At 39.3% G+C, this 27,623-nt stretch overlaps 6 protein-coding genes and 2 pseudogenes across 6 annotated transcripts; 1 reads left to right on the top strand and 7 right to left on the bottom strand.

Moving 5' to 3' along the window:
• Window positions 1-849: 849 nt before the first annotated feature.
• On the top strand, window positions 850-3,168 carry sbds (SBDS ribosome maturation factor). Its single transcript, XM_085130959.1, has 5 exons — window positions 850-1,080; window positions 1,246-1,375; window positions 1,466-1,666; window positions 2,625-2,789; window positions 2,993-3,168. The coding sequence occupies exons 1-5, from the start codon at window positions 953-955 to the stop codon at window positions 3,116-3,118; spliced, it is 750 nt and encodes a 249-aa protein (XP_084987085.1). The 5' UTR covers window positions 850-952; the 3' UTR covers window positions 3,119-3,168.
• Window positions 3,169-3,297: 129 nt separating this feature from the next.
• On the bottom strand, window positions 3,298-5,544 carry LOC146503783 (claudin-4-like). The gene has a single exon (XM_085130961.1). The coding sequence runs from the start codon at window positions 5,450-5,452 to the stop codon at window positions 4,766-4,768; it is 687 nt and encodes a 228-aa protein (XP_084987087.1). The 5' UTR covers window positions 5,453-5,544; the 3' UTR covers window positions 3,298-4,765.
• Window positions 5,545-7,648: 2,104 nt separating this feature from the next.
• On the bottom strand, window positions 7,649-26,640 carry cldnj (claudin j). Its single transcript, XM_085130963.1, has 2 exons — window positions 24,527-26,640; window positions 7,649-8,561 (listed from the first exon to the last, which is right to left on the bottom strand). The coding sequence occupies exon 2, from the start codon at window positions 8,553-8,555 to the stop codon at window positions 7,920-7,922; it is 636 nt and encodes a 211-aa protein (XP_084987089.1). The 5' UTR covers window positions 8,556-8,561; window positions 24,527-26,640; the 3' UTR covers window positions 7,649-7,919.
• LOC146503782 (claudin-4-like) lies at window positions 10,603-14,212 on the bottom strand (annotated as a pseudogene).
• Window positions 14,344-15,556, bottom strand: LOC146503781 (claudin-like protein ZF-A89). Its single transcript, XM_085130965.1, has one exon. It carries the CDS (start codon window positions 15,446-15,448, stop codon window positions 14,816-14,818), a length of 633 nt encoding a protein of 210 aa, XP_084987091.1. The 5' UTR covers window positions 15,449-15,556; the 3' UTR covers window positions 14,344-14,815.
• On the bottom strand, window positions 16,196-17,492 carry cldnf (claudin f). The gene has a single exon (XM_085130960.1). The coding sequence runs from the start codon at window positions 17,343-17,345 to the stop codon at window positions 16,605-16,607; it is 741 nt and encodes a 246-aa protein (XP_084987086.1). The 5' UTR covers window positions 17,346-17,492; the 3' UTR covers window positions 16,196-16,604.
• On the bottom strand, window positions 18,953-20,625 carry LOC146503779 (claudin-4-like). Its single transcript, XM_085130964.1, has one exon. The coding sequence runs from the start codon at window positions 20,429-20,431 to the stop codon at window positions 19,796-19,798; it is 636 nt and encodes a 211-aa protein (XP_084987090.1). The 5' UTR covers window positions 20,432-20,625; the 3' UTR covers window positions 18,953-19,795.
• Window positions 22,605-23,701, bottom strand: LOC146503778 (claudin-4-like; annotated as a pseudogene).
• Window positions 26,641-27,623: the final 983 nt, after the last annotated feature.

Raw genomic sequence — 27,623 nt, 5'->3', positions numbered from 1 at the left:
GTTGTTGTTTCCAGAAGGATTTTTAATTTGTCATTTTTATTTGAATTCCTTTTAACATTTTGTAAACTGACGCCAGATTAGGGATCCGGACATTAAACATAAATGAATGCAATGTCAATTGATATTGAACAATAACTGCACTTGAGCATTCTGGTAAGCTAGCTCGGTTACAATTACCCCTAATTACCCCGTTTTTGTAGGTCGCCCTCTTGTAGTCATATGGAGGAACTGCAATAGACCCATTAAAATATGCTAACGTTCAAATTAATTACAACACGGAGGCTTGAGAAAAGCTGTGAGCTATTTTCTGGTAGTTGTGTTAACTTCCGTGATAATGTGACAACTATTATTAGGCGAAATCACTAACGTGCAGAGAAAAGTATGATAATGTAGGAAGAAAGAACTGCAGGTGGCTTTAAATTGAAACGGAATATTTTCTGCCCTCCAGTGGTCACAGCCGCAAACTGCACATAGAAATTCGTCAAACCTGCATTAATGCAGGCATGACAGCGGCATTAAGCACGTCCGATTATTCATTTCAAAATAAGAGTTACACGTAGTTCAAAACGTTTTTAATACTTAACGCTGTCAATAACAATAAATAATAATAGATTGTGCTGTCAGACAATTAAATATGATGTTATCTCATAACTCTGCAACCATTAATCTAACAGTGCCCAATTTATGTGGCGTTTTATTTCGAAAATAATAACAGTTTGAAAAGTTAAATTTCATAAATATGTATTTAATCATGCATATATGTATTTATTTAACTTATCAAACGAATAACAACAACGGAAAAAAAAAACCTGACTCGGAACTGATGTTCGAAGTCACAGTTTCATACCGAACAGCCATTTAGGATACACTCGGAGAATACGGGTGGTGTTGTGACAACGTACGTTTCTTGTCAGCGGCGCTTGCTTCGCAACTGTTTGTGGTAATCGCAAATATGTCGATATTTACGCCAACGAATCAAATCCGGCTGACCAACGTAGCGGTGGTGAGGATGAAGAAAGGCGGGAAGCGATTTGAAATCGCCTGTTACAAGAACAAAGTTATGAGCTGGAGATCAGGAGCGTGAGTACCAGGAGATGTTAACGCCTCCTGTGCCTGACTGCTGTTACTTTGTTGTTGCTAGAGGAAACTTTGAAAATGCATTTCTCTGTCACTTTAAATCCTCTCGATGGTCGTTACATGCTAAATCAGCCAAAAATGCCCCAAAACGTCATGTTTTCATTACAGAGAGAAGGACCTGGACGAGGTTTTGCAGACGCACTCTGTTTTCGTCAATGTTTCCAAAGGCCAGGTGGTGAAGAAGGACGACTTAACCAAAGCTTTTGGGACTGACGACCTTACAGAAATCTGTAAACAGGTATAAAACATCCCCATACGTACACATTGTAAGCATAAGCCATGCCATTTACTGCATGTGGGCTTGTTTGTTTTGTTTTTTCTCCTGAAGATCTTGGCCAAAGGAGAGCTCCAGGTGTCAGACAAAGAGAGGCAGACTCAGCTGGAGACCATGTTCCGGGATATAGCTACTATTGTGGCAGAGAAGTGCGTCAACCCTGAAACCAAGAGGCCGTACACAGTCAGTCTGATTGAGCGGGCCATGAAGGACATCCACTACTCTGTCAAGCCCAACAAGAGCACAAAGCAGCAGGTGAGGAGGATACCATGTGTTTCCCTTTCTTGTGTTGTGTTAATAAATGGGCTGGTTCTTATTTAGCATCTTTCTACTTTACCTGAGCACTCAAAGCCCGTTAAGCAAATATCTGGAGAGCTCAGGTGCTGCTCATTCATGTCAAAAGAGCCAGTTTAGATGGTTTGGTCATCTCAGGCCTGCTGGGCACCTCTATATGGAGGTTTTCTGGGTATGTATGTATGGAGACCCTGTGGGGGATGCAGAACCTGCTGCAGAGCTTAAGTTTCTTATCTGGCCTGAGAGCACCTCAGGATCTCCCAGGAGGAACTGGAAGCTTATCATGGAGCCAACAGCAACTTCAGATGGAAAATACTGCACGAATGGGTGTATTTTCCTGTAAAGTCATTAAAAATAATGTTAAATATATTAAAAAAAAACAAAACTAATTCATCCATCCATTTTCTTTAAAACTGGTTATATATACGGGTCTTGAGAGAGGTGGCTGGCGTCTACCCCATAGCACTAGGGCATTAAGGCATCCTGGCTAACACAGAGAGACAACCTCAGGCTCTCATATCCACCTACTGCCAATTTTGAATCACCAGTTCCTCTGATAGTCCAAAGACTACGAGATGAATCTAGAGCACTTGGAGAACCCACACAGACACGGGAAGAACAAGCAGACCCCACTAGAAAGTTCAAGCCAGGAACCTTCATATTTTTTCAGTAGTTTGAGTTTTGTGTCTAAAACAAATAAATAGATGAGAGTGAATTTAAAGTCTTTTGCCGGTGACAAGTAAACAAAGAGCAACTAAATGTTTGAAGCTCGGTGATCACACATACTCTGCCCCTCTGACTTCAGTTTGTTGGTGTGGAAGTTGTTGCAGTTATAATCTGTGTATTTCAGGCTTTCTCTGCAGTGAATGATGATGCTTTTTTACATCCTCGATAAACAGATGTGTGCTGTTGTTTTCAGGCCCTGGAGGTGATTCGGCAGCTGAAGGAGAGCATGGAGATCCAGAGAGCCCACATGAGGCTGCGGTTGGTGCTGCCAGCCAAAGAGGCCAAGAGGCTGAAGGAGAAGCTGAAACCGCTCCTGCAGGTCGTGGAGAGTGAGGATTTTGATGAGGAGCTGGAAATGGTGAGCGGTGTTTAAGGATATTTGTGGTTGTGACTGAATAATCTCTACTTTCATTCAATAATATGAACAATTCCATGAAGCTCTGCAGATCCAGTTTGTGTTTTTTAAACTGAAATTTTGTCTCTTCCCATATTATAATGTAAAGCCAATATTATTATTATCCCTTTATTACTCATTATTTTTCCCGGGTGTGCGTCTGTCAGGTGTGTCTGGTGGATCCCGGCTGCTTCAGGGAGATCGATGAGCTGATCCGCTGTGAGACTAAAGGCCGAGGCTCTCTGGAGGTTCTCAGTCTCAAGGATGTGGAGGAGGGAGATGAGAAACTATAGTAACCCTGCCCGTCAGAACTCTGCACCTTATCCACACTAACACGCTTCATTAGGGCACACAGACTGCAAACTCATGAAAAAAATCTATGTTTATGGTCTGATTTATTACAATTTCAGCCACTTTCACCCTGTAAGGATTAATTTGACTGAAAGAAGTTATGATTTGCTGAGTGGAATATATTTTGAAAAGCAGGTTTGAGGAATTTATGCCTGAACTTTAAAGTCGGTGATTATTTCTGATGTTTTCTCTTTTATTTATTCACTTTTTTTAAGTCGATTACTAATTAAGCAGAACGTCTACACAAAGTCGTGTGCCATGTAGTCGCGCTCAGTATCCCATCCTATTATCTGTGGATAATTTCTTTAACCTGGTAAATTCTATTTTATTATAATAAGTTTGGTCTGTAATAAACACTATACAAAATATTATCTCTTGGGGGATTTTTCTCATATACGCTGCTTTGCAGAGGCAGTGCAGTGGTGCAGTGGTTCGCACTGTCTACTCACAGCAACAGGGTTCCTGTTGCCTTTTACCTGATGACAGCTGGGAGGGGCTCCAGGCCCCCCAAGACCCAGAATTGGTAAAGCAATTAAGAGGATGGATAGTAAACCAGCACAGGGTAATGACAAATTCACCTCCGTTTTATTCTTTAAGAAAAAAAATAATGTACAGAATTCCATGGAATATCCTGTTCTTCTTAAAGGTGTTCAGAAAAGTGACAGTACAGCATTTGTAAATATCATTAGTAGAAGAAACTATAAATTTAAAGTGAGATGCAGCCCAAAGAGTGATGCAACTGTTGTTGTTGGGTTTTTTTTTTAAAATCAGAAATCAAACAAAAGAAATACAGCTGAGAAATCAGATCCTCGTTCACACATGAATATCAGAGACTGTCAAATTCAGAATGAGGATATTTTCCACAGTTTTCCTTTCTCACATGTAGCACACACAGGAAACGGTTCACTTCTGCTTGGTGGATTATAATCTGTGCTTTTGGCACATCGGCTTAATCCGATATAACGCAGACTTTTTCCTGTCCAGCAGCGTCACACGTTTGAGCTCTCGTATGCACTCCTGCTGGGTGATGTTGGGTGAGGTTGTACGCCCTGATGTGGTGCTGGTAAACTTTAATCCGTCAAAAAAAGTAAAAAAAAAAAAAAAAGTCAAACAACTTTATTAAAACATGTTTCTGAATAATTTGCAGTGCTTTTGTTCAGTGTTTTTCTGTGTCCAACAGTTCAGTCCATGTAAAGTTGTGTTGCTTTATTTACACAGTAAAATGTATTTGGTGCAATAAGTTTGGGATCATTATTATCGGTCAGAATTGGTAATTTCATCAAGTAATGCAGCAGACACCCAAAAGTATCACTTGAAAGTAATTTAAACTGTATAACAGTACTGCATTATGAACAGTTTGCTATCTTCACTGGAGGTGAAAACACTGCAAAGCAACATGCAAAGTTAAAGTCCTGCCCACATCCCTATCAGTAAAACTAGCCCCATGATAAATGACTTTCCAGTGCTGTGTTCATTACTTTTAACCCAGTGCATCATTACTGAACCTGCAGCCACAAGTTTTCTTCAGCTCTTTGCTGATTTTCCAGTTTAATCCCTCACGCTCGGTTAAATATTGCATCACAGTCCTCTCAGATAGGCTCTGATCTGCGTTCGTACTGGCTGTGTGTGAACGTAGTCCTGTTGATCCTGCTCAGTGGGTGACTGGCCTCCTCCTCTAGATTTGGGTACCTGCTGTCTGAAGTCTGCTCCTCCTGCCTCTGAGCAGTTGGGCATCTGGTGGTAAGAAACACCCCACCGGCAAGCATCAAGCCAAAAGAGATCCATCCAAGGTAGAGAGCAGGTCCCCAGTCCCTTTGTAGACCCACAGCGCCCTCCAGTGGCTGACTGGTGTGGTGGCACGTCCAAGCTATGGGAACCAACAGTATGATCCCTGACAAAACAAAGAGACTACCAGAAAACACTTTGATCTGGCCTCGCTGAGGGAACCACACCATCCCCACTGTTCCGATCACTGAAGCAAAAGCCCCAGCTCCAATGGCTGCCAAAATCAGGGCTCTCCACGTCCGAAAACTTCCAGAAAGAGACATGAGAGACCGGTAAAAGGAGCAATGCAGGCTGCCATCGTGGGCCAAATCCCAATGATCCCATTCCAACCACACCCCGTCCCAGTAGGCAGGCAGAGTAGCTGTGGTGTTGTCCACGGTGCCGCTTACTTTCCACAAGGCTAGGCAGCGTGTCAGAATGGCACATAGCCACCCGATGGCGCCGAGGCCGAGGGCAGCGAGCTCCAGCTTCTGCTCCAGCTTCTGCTTCATGCCGGGTCCTCCTCTTCACTGCAGACCTGCCTGTGTAACCAGAAACAGCTGGCTGCAGGGCACAGTGGGGTGGGGTGTTATTTTAACGTGCATGTGCATGTGTGAGGCAGAGATCATTTGCTTGTGCGCCTGCTTGTTTTGCATACCGTGTTCAGAGAGGGGAAACCAGTTCTTTGGTATTCTTGAAAAGAAGGCACCGCGTGTCTACAGCTGGGTGGAGGAGGGAAATCCCTGTTTGCCCTACCATGGTTTCAAAACAATTGCTTTCTCACAGTTTCTCAGCAGAGGGGGAAAACAAAGCTTCTACTGTGCGCTCATGTTTTAGCCACTGGCCCGTGTTTCTGGGAAGTAATTTGATCTAAAGAGCCACAAATTCTTGCTGAATCTGAGATTTCTCCCAACAGGTTACTAAATCTCTGTGGCAGTTAGAAAAGTGACAGCAAAATATTGATTGAAATGACGCACGGTTACTCTGCAGTCTTTATTCTGAATACTAAGAAACAAGTCACAATCACAAAAGCTTTCAGCGTAGAAAACATTCACTGTTTAAGTTCACAAAAACTTCAGACTAAACTACACGAACGCATGCAGGTTAAGCTGAAAACACAATTACTTTCAAATACTTTGAACATGTCATGGTTGTTGGTGATGGGCAGGCTGGTGTAAATATTTCAGAAACTTCTAATCTACTGGGATTTTCACACACAGTCATCTTCAGGGTTTACAGAGAGTGATCTGTAAAAGAGAAGATATCCAGTGAGCATTAGTGTGTTGCTCTGTCTTTCGATGTCAGAGGTCAGAGGCAAAGACTCCTTCGAGCTGATAGGAAGGCAACAGTAACTCAAATAACAACTCGTTACAGCCAAGGAATGCAGAAGAGCATCAGGGAAAATATAAAACATGTTGAACTTGAAGCAGATTGGCTACAACAGCAGAGAACCTGTCCCGGAGAGTGTCATTCCCATCAGCTGAGAACAGGAAAATGAGGTTACAAGTTGCAAAGGCTCACCAGACGTAAGCTTTTCTGAGGAGTATCATTTGGACCAGCTTTGACAGGGTCAGAGAGTAGCGTGAACATGAAAACATGGATCCATCCTGCCTGATACTGAATATGCTTCAGTATTCGAGCTGTAGTGTAGTGGCACTTGGTCCCTTCACAACAGCTGATCATTGATTAATTGCCTCAGCCTGTCTCAGTACTACTGCTGTCAATCTCTGTCCCTGTATGACCACAATATACCCATCTTCTGATAGCTTTCAGCAGAATAACGTCCCCTGTCATAAAGCTTCAAGAAACAAGTTCATTTTTTGATTATTATGGGTACAATAAGTTCACTGTACTCCACAGTCACCAGATCCCAATCCAATAGAGCACCTTTGGGAAACAGTGGAACAGGAGCCCGCTATCGATGATGTGCAGCTGACAAATCTGCAGCAACTGTGTAATGATGTTTTATCAACACATTCAAAATCTCAGAGGGATGTTTCCAGCACCTTGTTGGATCTATGCCATGAATAATTAAGGCAATTCTGAAGGCCAAGGTGGGAGGGGGACTGCAACTAGCAGGGCATGGTGAGTGCATGATAAACATTTCTGTTCTGATGGGATGGGTCTTTTATAGGATGACAATGATGATCCCATCCATAGCTCAAGAGAGGTTTTTGAGTGATTTGATGGGTGTGAAATATGTGTTCGTTCTGTGCAATTATGGTCACAATCACTAACTGAATGTGGGGACTGATAGCACTCTCACAATCAGCAGTACTCCAGAACCGGATACAACTACAAATATGTGTGTTTGTCTCACTGAATGGCAACTTTCAAGAGTTTTTCTCTTGATTGTTTTTTGTGTGTGTCTCTAATAAAGTTAAATTTACAACTTATAGACATCAGACTGCTACACAAAACAGACGCATAAGAAATATGAATGTTCACTGTTTTGTAGCCACACAGTACAACGCATGCAGACTGGACAAGCCTGGGACTAAACCACTGACCTTCTGAGCAGTCATTGACCAACGGACACGTAAGCCAGATTCAACAGACACCTTCTTTGAGGTAGAGGTGAGAGTTGGGTAAGGAGTGAGGTGTGAAGCAAATGTACTACCTCTACTGGTGCAACCCTGTGCCACTTCAAAATATTTAGAAAAAAATAAAAGATTTATGTGGTTCAAACAAACTAAGTAAGTAAATTTTTCATACTTTTAAAGTTGATTTCCATATGATCAAACATGTATGATTTGACACTAAGACATAAATTATCTAATTATTTGACTTTACTGCCAGAATAGATGGTTATCTTAAAAATTGCTTCCATCTTTGAATTATTAAATGGCTAATAGGTTTTATCCAAAGAGTTCAAGACTGCAAGTTCAAGGTATTTATTCTAAAGTGATAACATGTTGGTAATGTATTTTATTCACTCAGACGCACCCTGACATGTGTGTTCAGTCTTCAATCTCATCTTCACACATAGTTCTTGATGGCGTAACTGCTACGTGTGGGTGTCTTGGCCAGTGTGTACCCACTAGAGGGGAACCTGTCTCTATGGGGTGGAAAGCTTGTGCACAAAATGGCTCCCCCACAGAACAACAGCCCGGATGTCACAAAACCTATGTATATGGCTGCTCCAAGCTCTCTCTTCATCACCTCAGGGACTCGAGGGTTGTGGAAATCCCTGATGATGGAGTTGGCTGTCCAAGAAACAGGAACAATAGAGGTGAGAGCTGCCAGGCAGAAGATGGCCCCAGAGCTCATCACCACCCTAGCTTTGATTTGTGGGTGGCCCAGGCAGTTGGTGCAGCGCGCCCCCAGAAGAAAGACAAGGAACGCCAGACATCCCAAAACCAGGCTGATGCAAATAAGGCCACGGGCTGCTTGGAGGTCTGGAGACAGGTCCAGAAGAGCATCGTAGAGCTTACACTGCATCTGACCTGTGTATTCACTGACACAGGTCATCCACAAACCCTCCCAGAACACCTGCATAACCACCAGATGAGTGCCAATGAATGCTGTCACCTTCCACATGGGCAGAGCACAGATCAGAATGGTCCCAGCGACACCGGTCATTGACAGGCTGATGCCAAGCTCCTGCAGACCCATGGAGAACTGCAGGAAACACAGAAGGTTGACAAGAATGAGAAGCTTCATTTTTATTTGGAATAGATGTTTGCAACATTGTGTCATGTAACATGTGCTCATGTAGATAAGGATCATCATATGGATACAGCTTTTAAATTTAAATTATAACTGCTTGGAAACTGAAGAAATATGAAGTATAGTACACAAAAGTATAGTCGCTGATCGATGGTTACATACACATGTAAGTCAGATATTGCAGTGCAAATTACCATCATAAAATTTAACAACAAAAAAGTTTTATTTAAAACTGAAATTGTAAGCTGAAAAAAAAAAAGTCAGAAAAAGAAAATCAAGCCCACTTCTTCTTTAGCGTAAATGTTAGTTTATTGTCTCAAAGTTTCTGCTTAATTTTTTGTTTAAATTTCAAGTTATTTTCTCAAACATTTGAGTTAATAAGTCAAGATTCTGAGATAGCTGACTCGGAATTTTGAGAGAATTTTTTTAATTAAGGCAAATTCATTTTCTACTGGCACAAACAAGCTTCCACGGTTTCCTGTGTCTTTTATCCGAAAATCATTTTGGGGTTTTCTGGCCTTCTGGCTCACAGTCCACTAGATGGCAGTATTTCACTAAAGACGAACAAACATCTGATAAGATGATTACAGTCGACAGACTGTTTCTTGGACAAAGTAGGCTATGATCTATCATCTTATAAATAGCTGTTTCACAATGAACAGGTTCAGAGTTCGAGTTGTCACTGCTGAGTTAGTAATAACCTTATTTAAAAAACAAAATGCGCTACGTCTGCTCTCTTTCTTTCCCCTTGCCCCAAACCAGTCACACCCGATTAATGCCCCACCCTGAGCCTGGTTCTGCTGTTCTCCCTTCCTGTTTCAAGGGAGTTTCTCCTTCACCTAGGGGGTTACCGTGTTTTTGCCCTACAATATACAAACTGCTGTTGTGAGTTTGCGCTATATAAGTAAAATTGAGTTAGTATAAAATTTAATTCGATCGGAATATTTATGGGATGTTGGAGAAGCTGATATCACCTTTTTGATCTATCACCTTCTTGACACATTTACAACTGAATTTTCTTTAATGCTAAACAATGAGCTGTTAGCGCCCCACACTGCATTGGGTCTGTTAGTAAACTGATAATAAAGTCTAATAGCTACCGGAAAGCGCCATTCGGGGGGTGGGCTGTGACCATAAACAACAGAGAAAGATAGGAACAGCAGTGAGAGGGTGTTGTTTTGACCATCATTTGCTATTCACACACTTCCTGAACATCTAGTGATTCGACCCCGCCCACTGTCAGATCAGCAGCCTGATAACATGAGAAAACACTCCTTTTAGACAGGTGCGGCTGAGCACAAACAACACAAGCATTTTAAAGGAAAAACCAATTCAAAGTTATTTTTTATTCTGAGAAGAGAAATACACACAGTGGCACCAGTTTCAACACACAAAAACAGGTTTACACCCTTTCAGATAACGCCTTTGAATTTTTGCAGTGCTGAGCAAACGCAGCATGACACAGCATGACACAGAGTGATGAATGAAACCACTGAGGGTAAGTCATGGGTTACTAAACTTATCAGCCAACAGCGTTGTTGGTCCCTGAGTCACCATTTTTGTTACTTGAGTAGTCGTTACTGGTAAGTACCGGACTATCAGGTTCTCTCCGTGTTTTTTCACATCACTCCCAGGCCCCTTTTTCAAAAGTATGTAAACAAATATCATTAGAGGAAACAAACACAGAAGCAGAATAATAATAATAATAATAATAATAATAATAACAACAATAATAATAATAATAATAATAATAATTATTATTATTATTATTATAATCATAAAATAATAATAACTATATATATCTATAATATATATATTTTATATATATTATATATATATATTTATATATAAAATATTAGAATCAGGTATATATATATATATATATATATATATATATATATATATATATATATAATATTAGTCAGGTGATTGATATATATATATGTATATGTATATATGTAATAAAATACATTATACAATTTTGATACTATAAACTGTCCACGTAAACATGTTTAATACAGGAAGTAAAGTAATATCAGATAAGAAGCCACTAGGAAGCTAAAACTGATTCCCTCTTGAGAACAAATGCAATGAACAGATTTCCTTCATTGCATGTTGTCTGTGTACATGTTCTTTTTCTTTATGTTTCACAACAGCTATTTGTTTATTCAATATTCCCATCAGAATATTCAAATGTATGTGTTTGGTGTCAGAGATCTGAATGACTCCTCTGTGTTGTTTCCTACAGACTTGTTTAAGAAGTACTTCACAGATGGAGCATTATCTTTCTTAGGAGGGCAGTTGACACAACAGAGCCCCCCCTCCTGAGATCAGTAGTCCCCCAGCCAATGTAAAGGGAAGCACCAAGCTCTCTTTTCTAGCCATCTACTACCATGGGTTTGTAAAAGTCCTTTATGGTGATGCTGGCAGTCCAGGAAACATCAATAATGCAGAGTAGACCAATGATGATCAGCAGCACACCACCTGTCACTGAGGCCCTCACTTTGGCTCTCTCCTCTGGAATGAAGTTAGTACATTTCCCTCCAGCAGAAGCTGCGAGGAGCCCTGCAATGCCTATGATGATGGAAACTACCACCAGAGCACAGGAACTTTGGAGGTCTGGGCTTAAAGCCAGCATGGAGTCGTAGACATACATGTATGCATGCCGCTCATCCAGATGCCCTCCCACATGACCTCCCACATGACCTGCAAAGTTACAATGTTGCTGTCCATGAACGCTGTGACCTTCCACATGGGACTGGTGCAGACAAAGAGCACCAAATAAACCAATCCAACCAAAAAAGATCAAGTGCACAGCCTGCCATCTCCAACCCCATAGAAGCCATTGTCTTCTCACTCTGAATGTTACTAAAGTGTGTATGAAATCTAATAAAAAGAGGTATAAAAGCAAAGCTATTGTGGGCTCAGAAGCCCTGACAGAGACAACTATGCTGGATTCTTAGTGTTTAGGAATATTAAACATTCAGGCTTCTATCATTTTTCAGAAGGACAAGGACTTTGGTAACTGAATGCTTTTCTCATGTTCTGAACATCAAAAGCCAAAACAAAATACATTTTTTCAACAAAAACAAAGGACAAAGGTGCGATATGTAAACTCCAAATCTGTAAACTCTGTAAACAGATTTTCAGCCGCAATAGAGCAGATTTCGCTTTGTGAGTCAGTGTGTGTCGATATGTGCTGTCATGGCGAAATGTGGTCATAGTGAGAACTACTGTAAAAGGAACAAAACACAGACATCCAAGTACTGAGTAAAAGCTTCCGGAAACAGGGAGGGGCTCATTGTTTCTGCCTGCTTTGCTCTCATGTTCTCAAGCGTGTTTTCATTTTCAGTATATATTATTTGTAACCCCCATATGAAAAATTGTCTTTATCTGTTTTATAAATATATGTATTTGTCTTCTCCATTATGTCTGGGGTATGAGAAAACTTCAGCTTTGTTGTGAAGTGATCCTGTATCTAGCTTGATTCACAATGTCACTGATGAAGGTTTGGATAAATTACTTTTAAATAAATCAATATTGGATGTTAATTAGACAGAACTCTATTTTGTTGTTTAAAATGTGTCCTAATGATCCAAAACTTTAGATGAACGGTGCCAAAGCTTGTCTGCTCTCACACACGTTTCTCTAGGAAATGAGACACTGCATCGGTATTTCAGTTTGTTTGACATTTTGAAATGTTGATAAGATTTTGTTTTTCTTATTTTTTGTCTTTTTGTCAAAATGTCACATGTGTTAATTTAATTCTCCTGTCACTGTGCCCTTGATCAAGGCAATTGCTCACATCTGGACTCAATAAACTGGCTGTTTGCTCTTCTAAATATTTAGGATGGGTTGAATAAATAAAATTCCCTGAGAGGATCAGTGAAATATATCTTAATCCCTCAATTTGAATACTAGTAGTGAGAAATCTATTCAACATAATGCCAAATTGATTTTGTTTTCATAAATATTTCCTTATTGACATTTGTTCAAATGTCAACTATTTATTTCAAGACTATAAGTGTTTCATGTATAATCGAAGTAGAAACAACATGTTGGAGTTTCTGTTAATTGAGTAACCAAAACCTAGTTGTTATTTTTCGTTTGTTCAGAGAAGAAGGCTGTGATGTCAATGACACGTGAGCTCAGAGTAATCAACCCCGCTGGTTTCAGCAGATTCACTGTCTAACCACAAAGAGAAACTCTGGAATGTGATACTAGATAACAATGGACAGACAGCATAACAGGTTGTGTGACTGTAGCGAACACACCCTGAACACCAGGGTTAAAAATGGAGTTCAGCAGTTGGGGAACCTTAAAATTGGTTGTAGTTATTCAGCGTGGGTAAAAGATTCACAACACAATCACTACTGTTGTGCGTTCTAGTATACTTTCTTTGTGTGCAGGCTTGATCAGCTGACCTGTGCTGCTGCTTTTGCTGGACTGTGGTTTACTGCTCTTTGTGGATGAAGTGAATTCAACAGGCTACCTTGGGTGATTTCCATCCCCTACACTGACAGCATACTGTTGATACTGTACTTATACACGGCAGTATACAGTTGGTGTGACATAATCTAAGCATCACAAGCCCATTAAACTTACAATGACCTGAGGCCAGCATACCTCAGTTTGTTTTGCAGGAAATTTCGCTACATGAAAAAAATCAAATTTATCGAAACACCATAAAAAGATGTAACACCTGATTTTTAATGAGCACATTACATGCTTCATGTAAAGACACCTAACAGTCTTTAATTTTAAACATAACCTCTCTTCTTTTTGTGCTGTCGTGCCTTTCTTACATATTTCTCAATCTCTGGTTATCTCTCATTCTTTTCTCTCCCCGGGAAATGAAACTGTTGTACCTTTATCTAGCAGACACACTGTGTGGCAAACAGTTTGCGTTAGCTGATATTCACTAAATTCTTGCATTTAAAAGTTGCACAACATGTCACTCCCTTTATGCATCTTTTAGCTAGAGACTGAAGTACTGTGACCACGAGACTGTCACCTGTTTACCATATGGGCAATGATATAAAGACCGGAAATTAATTTTTGGTGGATTATTGCGTTTTAGCACACACCGTTCCACTTTAACCGTTCCAGAGACTAGTACCATAAATGATACAAGAATTACACATTGAGCAGGAGTAAAAGCGAGTACTGTCAGAAATAATCAAATAACAGATTCTTGAAATTTCTACTTAAGTACAAGTATTTGTACTTTGTTACTTCCCACCTCATTCCTTCCAAAGAGAATCCATTGAATCCATGAATAAATTTCCGCCACTTATCAAGCTTAGTAAAACCGCTCTACTTCATTTTTTCACTATATTGACCATAATGCAATAATATCCCAATAGTTTACATTTACAAAACAGAACTAAATGCCTTTTAATTGACATTATTTTTAACTTGTAGTGTCTTATGGGTGTTATGGGTGTTCTATTTACTCACTGACTAACACACAAAACCAGTTTTATGAAAAGGGTATCGCTGGCAGTCATGGTGTGAAACTGGCTAAACTTGTTAAAAGGTGCCACGAAGGAACATTTAGCTTTTGTTGCCATGAAGACGGCAACAAAGGCTAAATGTTCTAACTGCTTAGGTTCTGTGTAACGATAAATACATTAATGTCAAGATAAATAGGAAAAAAAGATGAAAAAAAGAAAAACACCTAATTTAAACCAGTAAACAAATTTCTGAGTGATCTAAAAAGACACCAACGAAATTATATAATTAGGTAAAATGTTTTATTACAAATCAGTGCAGTAAACAAAATCAGTACTTTCATATTGCAGCTGAATAGAAATATTTCTAAATATTGTTTACAATAAATTCATAATATAACTGTAGTACAATACACATTTACTTGCATAGCATTCTTCAAGCACATGTTTGATTTCCCACAAGACTTCAGAGGATAGTTAGGTTTGATACAAGCTCAGTATAAAATAGTTTCATTCAGTCCAGATTTGGGGCGTGTTGGAAGCTCTGTGATTCACACAACTTTGGACTTTTGATGTCTAAGAAACACAACCCTCATGCGTCTACCAAAGAATTCTGAATTTCACAGAAAGTCAGAATAGTTTGTTACCTTAACACAGAAAGTGACATACAAATTGTGGTATAATTAGACAATCAGAATGAAGGAGTGTTACTGAAGAAAATTAAAATAATTTATAGTCCTTCTCTGTAGAATTTCAGACATAGGCTCGGCTGGTGGCTGTGGACCTGGGGCCGCCATACTTCACTGGATACTCTGGGCTCTCTCTGGGTGGGCAGGAGCTGCAGAGGAGGGCACCACCCAGGATTAGAAGTGCAGCTGTGCCCCAGCCAATGTAGAGTGCAGCCCCAATCTCTCTCCTCTGGGCACTTATCAGGGTAGGGTTGTAGAAATCTTGGACGATGCTGTTGGCAGACCAGCATACAGGGATGAGAACAAGCACACCAGCACAGATGAAGATAGCTCCCGCAGCAATGGCCACTTTGGCTTTGGATCTTGGTTCCTCCACAAAGTTGGTGCACTTTCCTCCAACAATGCCGACGATAACCCCCATAAAAGAAATCATGATAGCAATGACCACAAGAGCTCTGGCAGCCTGGAGATCCTGAGGAAGAGCCAGCAGAGAATCATAGATTTTGCACTGCATCTGGCCAGTGCTCTGCATGACACAGGTCATCCATAAACCTTCCCAGATAATCTGCGCCGTCACAATGTTGGCTCCAATGAAGGCGCTGACCCTCCACATAGGCAAGGCACACATGACGATGGTCCCCACGAAGCCAATGATTGCCAGGGCAAAGCCCAGCATCTGTCGTCCCATTGACACCATGATGAGGCTTGAGTCCCTTGAAGATGAACAAAGCAAAGGATTTAAAGGTTTCACGAGCACGTCCACTTAGGTTGTGAACTCTAACTAAGACCATGGCACATATAAAGGTGCTTCTACTCTCTTGAAGGTGGAGTCAAATGATCCTTCCCTCTGACCTGAAACCACTAGGACTGATTTACCAGCCCAGCCAGATTCTTCACATTATCTGTACGCAGACTAGACTTAGTTTCGATCAGATGCACGTCAGTATGTAAATGAGGGATGTAAAAAGGACTAGAATTCCTCATTCAAACAATCCTCTGCACTGGTCAACCATTGGTTGGGCAGGTTACTGGGACATCCGGTTCAGTCACTGGTTTCGGGTTTTAAAAACAAACACGGGTGTTAGTTTCAATGGATGTCAAGGCATTCTCTAACAAGATGCCTTCCTACTTTAGGTGTCCTTAGAGATAATCGAAATTGATCATAGCCTTGAGTCAATTTATCGTTTTGTATATTTTTATTTTCATTTTTTAAATTTATCAGAAATACTGTACCAATCGAGTTGATTTTTTTCCAATTTATTTTCCACTCTGTTGATATCACTATCAATATTTTACATTATTATCAAAGATTAAACCGCACTCCTTGTGATTTTTATTTTTATTTTTATTTTGTGTTGTGGAATCAGACACTAATGTCAGTTGTTACCTATCAATTTATTAAAGATTTTAGCAGAAACTTATTTTTTTATGTAGATAATTGTTCATGATATTTTAATAAACAATGACTCCGTAAACAGGCAGGTTACAGGTAAGACAAATGTTTTTATTGAAATTCATATGAAAATGTACAAGATAAAGTGGCAGTTACAGAAAAGAAGCACACTGCTAAATCTGTAGTTCATAACAGGGAAATAAATATATCAGACAGTGACTTCCTTGTGAAAAGCAAAGCAATTTTCAGCACACACACAGATTCCTTTTACATCATAGCTTCACAATCTTAAAGGTAAAAGTATGTGTAGAAGTCTAGTTGTTTTACATCAGTGTATCAGAATAATGCCATCTGTACATCTGATATTTTCGTGTGATTGTATTTCCCAGTGGTCATTTGAAAGTCCAGCAGCTGTCAGGGCAAGGTTTTCAGTCTCTGTCCTTGATCTCTTCCTTCATTTTTATAGATATTGTGAAGCAGGATATGAGGCTGGTGCTGCATATGGCTTGCTGGGAGCATAACCACCTGCGACTGTGTATGGTTGGTTGGATGGTGGAGCATACACATATGCGGCTGAGTTTGGTCTTGAATAAGCATACACTGGTTGTTGGTAGCTAGGGTATCCGTACATTTGTTTTTGGGGAGGACAGGAGGTGGTTAAGATGATCCCACCGATCAGAAGAAGTACAGTTGAGCCCCATCCAATGTAGATAGCAGATCCAATCTCCCTTCTCTGTGTTGCTACAGTCAAGGGGTTCTGAAAGTCTGAGATGGTGAAAGCTGCAGACCAGCAGACAGGGATTAAGATCAGGATAGCAGAGATAATGATGAGACAGCCGCTTATGATCACCACATTTGCCATTGATGCGTCTTTTTTCAGGCAGCTGGTACACTTGGCTCCAACAAACGAGATGATAAAGCCGATAAATCCAAAGAGAAGTGAGATGATGACTAGTGCTCGGCCAGCCTGCAGATCAGTCGTCAGGCTCAGGATAGAGTCATTCAGCTTGCACTGCATCTGTCCAGTACTTTGCATCACACAGTTCATCCACAGACCATCCCATACAATCTGGCCTGTAACAATGTTGGCTCCGATGTAAGAGGTAACTCGCCACATGGGGATCCCACAGGCCACTGCCACCCCAACGACGCCTATGAAGCTTATGACCTGACCTGCCGTTTCCTTGCCAATCTTCCCCATTGTCTAGCAGCTTCGTCTACGCCAGGAGAGAAAAGTCTTTCGGTGAACAGGTTCAATTGCAGAGTGACACAGCTCTGTTTTTTGTGAGAGAATGTGAAGGAGGAGGGCAGTCCTGTTGTCAGATGAGTTCCTCTGGCCAAACAAGATTCCTCTGCTTCTAAAGCTGAAGGAGTGCCACAGATTTTTTTAAACAGTGCCTGCCTTTTGTTTTTAAACAGCACAGTTTCATATGCAGATCTCTTTTCATTGTCAATATTGGCCTTTTGGTTGGTAACAATCCCATATCAACTTTAACGTGCCTGAAACCAGCTTAAACTGTGATGCCCCCCCCCCCCCCCCCCGCCCTTCACTGGTGATCACACACAGACACAGACACAGACACACACACACAGACACACACACACACACACACACACACACACACACACATGGATAATTAGCCTACAGCTGATTAGATAATCAGGCAATCGGTTAAATATAAAATCTAATATTAAACAAAATGTTTATAGTGCTTCTTTTAAGACAAAACAAAACACAGTGTCATATGTGGATCTTTTTCTCACAGTGATAATAAGTGTTTTGGATGAAACAATCACTTGTCAAGTTTAAAGTACCTGAAACTGGGATAACCCCTCTCCATCCTTCACACACTCACTAAAACTGAGTAACTTGAAGCTAAATAGATTTTTACTGGAAAATTTGTTTTAAATGTTTAGTTCTAGTTCTAAATTCAGATGGATTTGTGAGCTCGAGGTGGTATGGCCATAAGCTAAAATGACACACATGGTTTAATTTTATTTATTTTCATCTATTTATTTTGTTTAACACACTCGCCAGTATTTCTTCATTTCATTTATTTAGGGAATAACAAAGCTGACATGCTGCTTCTCTCTGTGGTTCAGTTATTAAATTGTTAGCTGTCATTTTTTAAAATTAAAACTACAATAAAAGCTTTTGAAAAAACAAAGAAATAACTAAAGTGATGAGGTACAAAACAAACACATTTAGACTCACAATGGCCGTGTTTTCTCTGTAGCCTGCCTATAGTTATTTCTTTCATATACTGTATGCCAATCTGACAGGCGATCAAAGGTACATACAGAAACTGGATTATTTGTTTTAGTTTTGATAATAATCACATAATAGGAATGAGATAAAATACAGCTGATGGTGATACTTTAAAGAAAACCCATAACATCCCATGACCGAGATGTCTGTTGGGTAAAAACAAAGTGCTCACGTGTTATACCAGTTACCCGATACTGCTCTACCAACCACTTTCACACTTTCGCTTGTTAGTAGAACACACCTTTTTCTTACGGAGTGATATATATATATGATATATATATGATTTTTATAAAAATTAGAAACTAAAGCTTGTTAACACAACAGTGGGTGCGTTTAAGTTATAAAAAAATCCTCACTATGTCATATTACAGCTATTGCTCACGTTGATAGTTTTATTATACTATATTTCAGTATTGATCTGTGGCATATTTTGAGACAAACTGACATGCAAAATAGATTATCAGAGTAATGATGTACTTAATCTGCTCTTTAGTTACAGTAGAGGATTGTGTACTTGCCTCACCTTTTGCTTGACCTTCATTTTACTACCCCTCAACATTCACCTGTCTCCATAATATATTTTATACACTAAAATTTGACCAAAATAAAAAGCAAGAATGCAGAACAAAGTTCAGTTTATTTGCAGTGTTGAAATGTTACAAGTGATCACCAACAGAAAAATGGAGAGAATTCTCTCCATCTGGGATTTTCAGGAAAATACATCAAAGGCAAGAAAGAGTGTTTTGCAAAAGAAAACAATTTTAAAGACACATTTCTTGAGTAGCAGTTATATATGTGCTGTTGGTTGTTTAGATAATATGTGAGAGAAGATATAAATATTAATCAATACAATTTGTCATTGACAGAAAACTGACTTAAAATTTACACTGATCATAATCACGCTACAAATAACAGAAATTCTGAACACAGCTACATTCCATTATAAATTAGACATTACAAAAGCCCCTTTCACAGAATACTTTGGTGTTTAAGGAAAGTATTTTACACCAATCCTTTTGAGAAATCACATAAGGAAAAGTACAGCGGTAACAATAATAACATTTCATTTCATCCAGATGTGACAATGAATCAAATGACTCAGTCTCAAAGCCCTGCTGGTACCTCCAAATGGAATGCAGCCATTGTTTATGATATAAGCTTCACATGTTTGGCCAAACAAAACGTCCGATGTGGAAAAGATCACCCTGACAACCACACAAAGCACGACCAAACCTCATCGTTCAACAAGCAGTAGTTTTAAGCCATATTTACATTATCCCGAATATGTGGATAATTTATATCTTAGCTTTAAAGCAATCTCCAGTTTGCTACCTTTGCTATTTCTGTGACCTTGAGAGTCCATGTGGAAATGGAATACCACCTTAAACATATTCTCTTGATGTGGAGACTGACTTTCCAGGTGCATATTTGGGCACATAGTGGCGGCGCTCAGATTTAGGTGGGCAGTTCCAGCACAGGAGCCCCCCTCCCATTAAGAGCAACCCAGTAGCGGCCCAGCCAATATACAGTGCAGATCCCAGCTCATATTTCTGGAAATTCATCATCATTGGGTTATAGAAATTGGTGATGACGGTGTTGGCAGACCAACAGACTGGAATGAGACAGAGAAATCCCGAGATGATGAACAGAACCCCAGAACAGATGGAGACTTTTGCTTTGGATCGCTCCTTTTCGATGCAGTTAGTACATTTTCCACCAGCAACTGACAAGATCAGTCCAAAGACTCCAACAAGGATCGCGATGATGATCATGGCACGAGCAGCCTGTAGGTCAGATTCCAAAGCCAGCATCGAGTCATACACCTTGCACTGCATCTGGCCTGTACTTTGCACCACACAGTCCATCCACAAGCCCTTCCAGAAGGTTTGAGCTGTGACGATGTTGGCACCAATAAAAGCACTGACCTTCCACATGGGTAAGCCGCATGCTGTGATCTCCAAGAGCCAGCCAACTATAGCCATTGTTATACCAGTGATCTGAATCCCCTGAGAAACCATCTTGCTGTCTTAATTTCTCATACATTAAGGTCAAAAAGAGTGCAGAGGAACTGCTGTAGGCTTGTGCTTAAAGTTTGTCGTGTGAAATAAAAGAGACACAGACATAAGGGAATGCGAAACCACAGTCGTCAACTGCCATTGGCCAGATGAGTTTACACACAAACAGACCTAGTGACCTTCATTATTGCTGACCAGCCAGAAATCCAGAGTTTCAAGGTTGGATAGAAAAATGAAAAAGCAAACAACAATAATTTTTTACTTCTGTGGTTTCTTTTATTTACAGATGTTTTGGGTTGCAATAGGAAGAACATTTGGTGTAAAAATATGCTGAAAATGCAGAATCAAATATGCTAAGCCACGCTAAGCTGTTTAAAACCTATTTATTTTCTCTGACTTTTAAAAGAATATTCTTGGTTTATCATTGTGCAAGCAGAGTCCTATTTATTTCTATTATTGTTTAATTATGTTTCTAATATCTTTATTCAGGTACTTTTAATTGTATGTATATTTTGTATGGCCTCTAAACACTTTGGTCAGTTGATTTAAATATGCTATAAATGTCAGGGTCTTTCTGTCTGGGATCCAGAGTTTTGAGTTTTGGGAATATTTAAGTTTTCTTTCGTTTTAGTCGGTATTGTTGATATTTAGATTATTTCTTGGTTTTTATTTTGATTTACTTGATTTGGCCTTGATTTGCTTACAACTGATACAAGTTCCTTTTGGTGCTAATTCATGCCTTTAGTTCTGTGTTCCTGTTCCAAAGTTCTCAAGGTTTATTCTGTGTTTTGGGAGTTTATGACTTTCTTTTGGTTTTGAGATTGAATTTATGTTTGAGCTCCATGTTAGCTTTACTTTCCTTGTGATATTGAAATTTGTGTTTTTACTGCTTGAATTTGGCTATAGGGTTTTAATCCTCTTTTGTGTTCCCATTCTGTTCCTGCTGTCTTGTATCTATCTTCTGTTTATGTGACAAGTTCATATGTTTGAGTGTTAGTCTCAGCGTTAGCAATTTCCTGTTTTATTTGATGGTCTCTTGTCAAAAACTTAAAGAAGTCCAGTCACTTCTTTTTCAAGCTCCTTGGAATATCATGATCTGGATGACTGAGAAACCTACACAGACATTCTGCTAAATGTTTAAATCTTTAATCAGATAAATTACGAACCTTGTTCATTTATACTGTACTGATGTATTGAAGTTCAGGTTTTAACAGATTTTTTAAGGTTAAAATGCTACCGTTTGACTGTTTGAGTCAGTTTTTTTGTCTCACTCAGCAGTCAGACAAAAAAACTGCAAGATGTGATATCTTCTTTGCAGCAAGAGCAGTGTTGGCCAAATAATTAATCAGATAGGGAGCGCTTCACTAAAGAGTCACTCAGAGGAAGCAGTTTTTGGAGGGAAAAGGAGTGGCTTATTTTCCTAGAATGCAGTGCTGTGAAAAATATTTGCCCCCTTTCTGATTTCTTTTTCACACTTAAATTGGGCAAACAGTTTGTGCCTGAAGCACAAGCAAAACTGGGTTATGCAGAAGGCCAATGATAAGAAACTCAGTAAGTCGTCCTATCGACAGCTAAACAAACCGCCGTTTGCTTTTTTTCCCTTAATAAGTGAAACCAATTTTGAAAACTACTTTTTTAGTTACTTGAGTTTTTTGACTATTAGTAAAATTTATTTGATGATCTGAAACATGATGATCTGAAAGTGTGACAAATATGCAAAAACTAATGAATCAAAAAGGGGCAAATACTTTTTCACGGCACTGTACTGTTCTTTTTAAAGTACATTATGGAAATCTTTAAGCTGCTATGCATCTAATAAAGAAGTTTTACATAAAAATTAGTCATGTTTCCTAGTAGTAATTTGATAAATATGCATCTTATATATCTACTAATCATATATATTTTTTAAATGTACTTAAATATATTATATTTAATTATATTCAATTATATTATAATATATTTAATAATTATATTGTTTTCTGAGTTTTGTCTGCTTGGACTCTTTTTTGGCCAACAAAAAAGAAACACTGATTTAGTTCTATAAACTCAAATATGGTTATGGGTGGTGTGTTGTAAAACAGAGGTGTTACCTCATATCCTCTTTTATAAGACTTCATTTAATCTTAACATTATACAGTTTTAATAAATAAAAAAAAGGATAAACTCACAAAATATGTTGGTTGAGCAGTGCTTAAAACGCATCTTTATTTACAGTTTAAAAACATCCATGAATAAAAAACACACTGAACACACATGAAATGTTATGCAAAAAGATACAAATGGATAATATCAAAGGAAAATGAATGAATGAAAAATACAACAAATCCAAGTAGCATGATGAACTTTGCAGCATTTTGTGACTCCACCGTTTGGAACATTGTGTGCACCATGCCCAGTTTTGGGTGCGGTGGGCTTTTTTTCTTAGCAATTTTCAAACAAGCACGATAGAAATATTGAAATATTTAAAGTGTCAACATGAATCAATCAATTAGACCACAAAGCATTTGATTCATGTCATTTTTAGTCTCTTGGCTTTCTCAGCTTTTCCTTTTCCTTGTTTCTCCTCAAACATAGCCCTTGTTTGCAGCTGGAGCAGTTGAACGGGGAGCTGAGTACTTGGCAGAGTAGTTATCCTTGGGAGGACAGTTGGCACAGAGGAATGCACCACCGATGATGAGGAGGCCTCCTGCTCCCCAGCCAATGAACAGAGAAGCTCCCAGTTCCCTCTTCTGAGAAGCATTGAACATTGGACTGTAGAATTCCTGTATGACGGCGTTTGCTGTCCAGCACACTGGGACAAGGCACAAAACACCTGCAATGATGAAGACCACCCCAGCTGCAATGCCAATTTTGGTTTTTGAGCTCTCATCCTCCACACAGTTGGTGCACTTCCCTCCAGCCATGGCCAGTAGGATGCCAATGACACCAAGCAGGATGGCAATGATAGTAAGGGCTCGAGCAGCCTGGAGGTCTGAAGACAGGGCCAGCATGAATCATAAACTTTGCACTGCATCTGGCCTGTGCTCTGGACTACACAGCTCATCCAGATGCCTTCCCATGTAGTCTGAGCTGTGACAATGTTCTGGCCGATGAAGGCTGTAACTTTCCACTGAGGTAAAGCACAGATAACAATGACCCCAATCCCATCCAATAATGCACAGGGCAGTGCCCAGCATCTGAAAAGCCAGCCGAAACCATATTTCCTCAGAAAATTTCTTGCAGTATTTCAAAAAAATGTCCAGAAAGCTAGTCTTGCTTGAGAGATCCCCAAGTGTAAATGTTTGAATAAGTCTGGAACGGCCTTTTTTATACTTAACTGAGGAGGGGCTTGACACATGCAAAGTTACACAGAGCTGTGACGTCCTACGGTTCTCATCCCTAATCTCAACCCCAAACGTGTATCATCATGTCAGTTTTGGTCTCAGTTGGGTAATCGTTGCAGGTGGAAAAGCTACCTTATGACTCACAGGTTGTGGCAGAAGCATTGCCCATAGAAGAATATTTTTGTCCCATGTTTCTGATGTGTTGCAGTAACAATGACTGAAACTACTTACTGTTGTGAAGTAACAACCATGCATATTTAAAATGTCAGGTTTTGAGGAACTATGAAAAAAACAGCTTCTCCAAACTGGTTTCTAAATATACAGACTGAATTGTTATACTTTTTGTAGTATAGTTAACCTTTTTTTGGTTAACTATACAAGTCAGGATAAACAGATCCACTGAAAACAAGCTATTTCTGAAATGCAATAATGCCTCAGACTAGAGAAAAAAAAATCCTGACTGTCTAAATAATATAAACTAATATTAATAATACTTAATCTGAATTGAATGGTTGTTTAAATGTACATTAGCTGAACCCAAATGTCTTAGAAAAGACTCTCATAAACTTTACCCTGTGCAGGTGCACTCACCACCATTCTTATCATTCACTGAAAGCACACATGCCCTGCTTGTCAGCATCAAATGTAAAGAGAATGCTATTTCATGCTGAAATGAATGAAAAAGAATGATAGATTTGTTGTCAACCTCCTTTACAGCCTCAAGAAAATAATTTATATTAGTTAGCATGAAAAGAGTAAAAAAGTTTAAGCTGACCTTGCAGTGATGTCAGTCCTTAAATACTTGCAGCTCTTACAAGGATGTCCTCAGAGAGAATGTATATTTTGCAGTCCAGATCCCACTTGACTTACAGATAGTTTTCCACAGTATTCTGAAGACATCAGGGTTGAGATGTTAGAGAAATAGCAAACACCAGGAACAGTGATTTCAGGTGACAGACTATTACTAAAAGAGGGAATAGTGAGTGGGGGCTAAGGGAGGTAGAGGGAGAATCAGATTGTCCCCGAAATGAATAGAGGCAGTGTTTTAGAGCCAGAACTGCGGTAAGGACCATAATACCTCTATTTTTTTCCAAGGTAGAGATCATTAAAGGTACTTGAGCCTGGCTATGGAGATTAGGTTCCAGACACAAGGAGGCTGGGAGAATTTTCACAATTAAGACTCTGAGGAGAGATTCTTCAGGGCCAGATTACTCCTGATAGGCCTTATGCTGCAATCATTTACCTCATGACTCCTCGTGTCAAACTCATGGGTAATAGAAAATATTCACATACATGTAACATCATTTTAAGATTCAGATGGTGAAACAAAATTTAAATGTAAACTGTTAAAAATGTTACTTAAAACATCAAGTAATTAAACTGTGCTTAAAAAGCATAACAACGCGTAAGTATTCGCACTGAGGCATCCCTGCAAAAAGCCAACAGTACAAATTCTGATACAACAGGTAAGAGACTTTGAATGCTTGAGCTGTGGGAAAATGACAAAGGGAGTTGTCTGGAACAAGCTCAGACTTCACAGTAACGGCTGCCTTTGGTTGTTATTCAAGTTGCCCAACCCTTTAGTCAAACTTGAAGGGTTACGATGCAAAGAAATGAACAAAATAAAACTGCAGATGAGGGGTTGTGTGTTATTTTATATGCTGTAAGGCCCATAAGCTTTGTATGTAAAAACCTACCTGACCTTTAATAGTTTTTGCACCTGTTTATAAGTTATAAGTTGTCATATGCTCAAGGTATCTTCTTGTATATGAGATCAATGTTTTGTTACTGGTTCCTATGGAAAAAGTTAGATTTTCTGATGTAAGGGAAATTGTTATACTGTTTAGGATTTTCATCAGATAAACGGTGGTTTGTTTGTATCTGTATGATATCATCACTGGGGGCTGCGTGCCAGTTGCTCAGGTAGAGTCACAGTTTCAGTGGATGATTTAGGCACAACATGGTGTGTTGCTCAGTGACTCACTCATTTTTGTCGTGTCTCATTATCACATGACACCAACAGGAACCTGAAATCTTTCAGTCCTGCCAATTAGGAGCTTCTTTAGACCCCGAAATGATAACACCCTGTTTAAAACACACCTGTTAATATCTACTCTCAGGGGGCAGTGTTTAAAATCACACTCTTGGAAGATTGTATTCTGTATGTCTGTGTGCATTTGTGTGTTGTTGTTCACAGTGGTCTTTTTCTTGTTTAATCTGTTATTTGGAGCTTACTGAAGTCAGGTCTGTTGACAGTAGCACTCCTAATAGCCCCTTAATACATTCTATTAATATCTCTGTTCAAAGAGATGACAATAGGTTATTTAGTTTTTATACAATGATTCATTGAGCAATGCAGTTAAATACAAACCACCACATTACACACAAAATTAATTAACAGGTGTTAAAAGTACAGGCCACTTGCAACTTGGCAAAAACAGAAGGTGCTTGCTCTGTTTATGTTGCCAAATAAACAAAAACATCCAGGGCACGAGGATGAACGCAAGTGCTAACCACCCAGCGCTACTAAACCTTAAATTTAAACTGCTTGAGTCGATGTAATGCAATAAATAAAAGTACCATACAAACTGTTTGTGCCCAGTTTCAGTTTAGAGCAAACTGCATTTGTGGGCATGCATTGTAATGCCAAGAGGATGACATGTTAAGAACTAATCTCAATGAGTACATCGACGTGCCCTTTAATGTTTCGCAACTTCAGAGACTAGTCTGCACGACACAACATAACAACGCACCAAATATGGATGTCTTTGTGACTGAACAGGTTTCAAGAAAACTTAAAACGACAGTTGGCCCGTTTTAGACGGACCTACTTTTGGCTTGCTAATTTACAACTTATGACGCTCATATGGTTGAGATGAGAGCTACAGCACCCCCCCCCCCCCCAAGAAAAAAAAAAAAAATAAATAAATAAATACTGTTTGTTCTATGATAAATACAAGCAGGCAGGTGTCGTTTTGAGTTCTATAAGAATTGTTGTCAGGTTGTATTTTGCCCTGGGGACAGACTTGTTAAGTCTGTGTAGACTGTTACAGCTCTATACAGGAACAGCTTTTATTTCCTTTTATTTTACTATTTCCTTACATGATTCATGGTGCTTTCAATCACTGTAACAATGCTGATTGCACTAAGCTATATTAGCTTAAACTGGATTAGTTCACTACAGTATTTTTCAACAACAGACGCTTGTTTTTAAATAACAATTAAAAAGCAATCAAATCAAACAACAAAAGAAATTCTTCAGCTTAATGTTAACAATAATTGGTATACATTTATACTTAGGATTAGTACACTTTAGTGTACAGTGACAACAACCAGGAGCACCTTTATTGAACAGGTCAGACTGGTTCCCATAACAGGTAAATGTTGAGCAAGGTGTTCTACAAAACGCGAGTTGTTACATGTGTGATACCAAGAAATGGTCAACACAGCTGAGGCACGCAGGAAAGAACATCTTAAAGTTCCCATAACATATTATCCATGCATGGTACTGTGCAAAAGTCTCCAGCCACTCCCCATTTCTTTTCATGTTTCCTCCATGGAACCGGACTTACCTGTAAATTTTAAAGTGATACTAAGTAGTGCTTCAGGCTTTCTGAGCTCTTTCACAGTGTTTATATGGAAACTGGCTGCTTTTTCACTGTTTTTCAATCCAGTCATTGTATTTGATAATTTCGGAGGATTGTTGTTGCTTGTTTGTTTCTTAAGCTACTAAACAGATATGAATCAGTCGAGCATAAAAGGCTTGTACAGAAGACACCTGAGTTTTATTTTTATACAAACATAAAAAGAGAACTCAGGGAGGAACCAGTGTTATGTCTACACATAACAGGTAACTTAGGTATTTTGTTACT

The sequence above is a fragment of the Neolamprologus multifasciatus genome, chromosome 14, assembly GCF_963576455.1.
Source record: "Neolamprologus multifasciatus chromosome 14, fNeoMul1.2, whole genome shotgun sequence".
NCBI lineage: Eukaryota > Metazoa > Chordata > Actinopteri > Cichliformes > Cichlidae > Neolamprologus > Neolamprologus multifasciatus.
The sequence above is the reverse complement of the archived record's forward strand: the minus strand, read 5'-3'. Positions and strand labels throughout refer to the sequence as shown.

Coding starts and splice junctions, on each gene's coding strand:
- LOC146503783 (XM_085130961.1), bottom strand. CDS start 5,452: ATGAAGCAGAAGCTGGAGCAGAAGCTGGAGCTCGCTGCCCTCGGCCTC.
- cldnj (XM_085130963.1), bottom strand. CDS start 8,555: ATGGGTCTGCAGGAGCTTGGCATCAGCCTGTCAATGACCGGTGTCGCT.
- LOC146503781 (XM_085130965.1), bottom strand. CDS start 15,448: ATGGTGTCAATGGGACGACAGATGCTGGGCTTTGCCCTGGCAATCATT.
- sbds (XM_085130959.1), top strand. CDS start 953: ATGTCGATATTTACGCCAACGAATCAAATCCGGCTGACCAACGTAGCG. Junction 1,376..1,465: donor TTACAGAAATCTGTAAACAG/GTATAAAACATC, acceptor TTTCTCCTGAAG/ATCTTGGCCAAAGGAGAGCT. Junction 2,790..2,992: donor TTGATGAGGAGCTGGAAATG/GTGAGCGGTGTT, acceptor TGCGTCTGTCAG/GTGTGTCTGGTGGATCCCGG.
- cldnf (XM_085130960.1), bottom strand. CDS start 17,345: ATGGGGAAGATTGGCAAGGAAACGGCAGGTCAGGTCATAAGCTTCATA.
- LOC146503779 (XM_085130964.1), bottom strand. CDS start 20,431: ATGGTTTCTCAGGGGATTCAGATCACTGGTATAACAATGGCTATAGTT.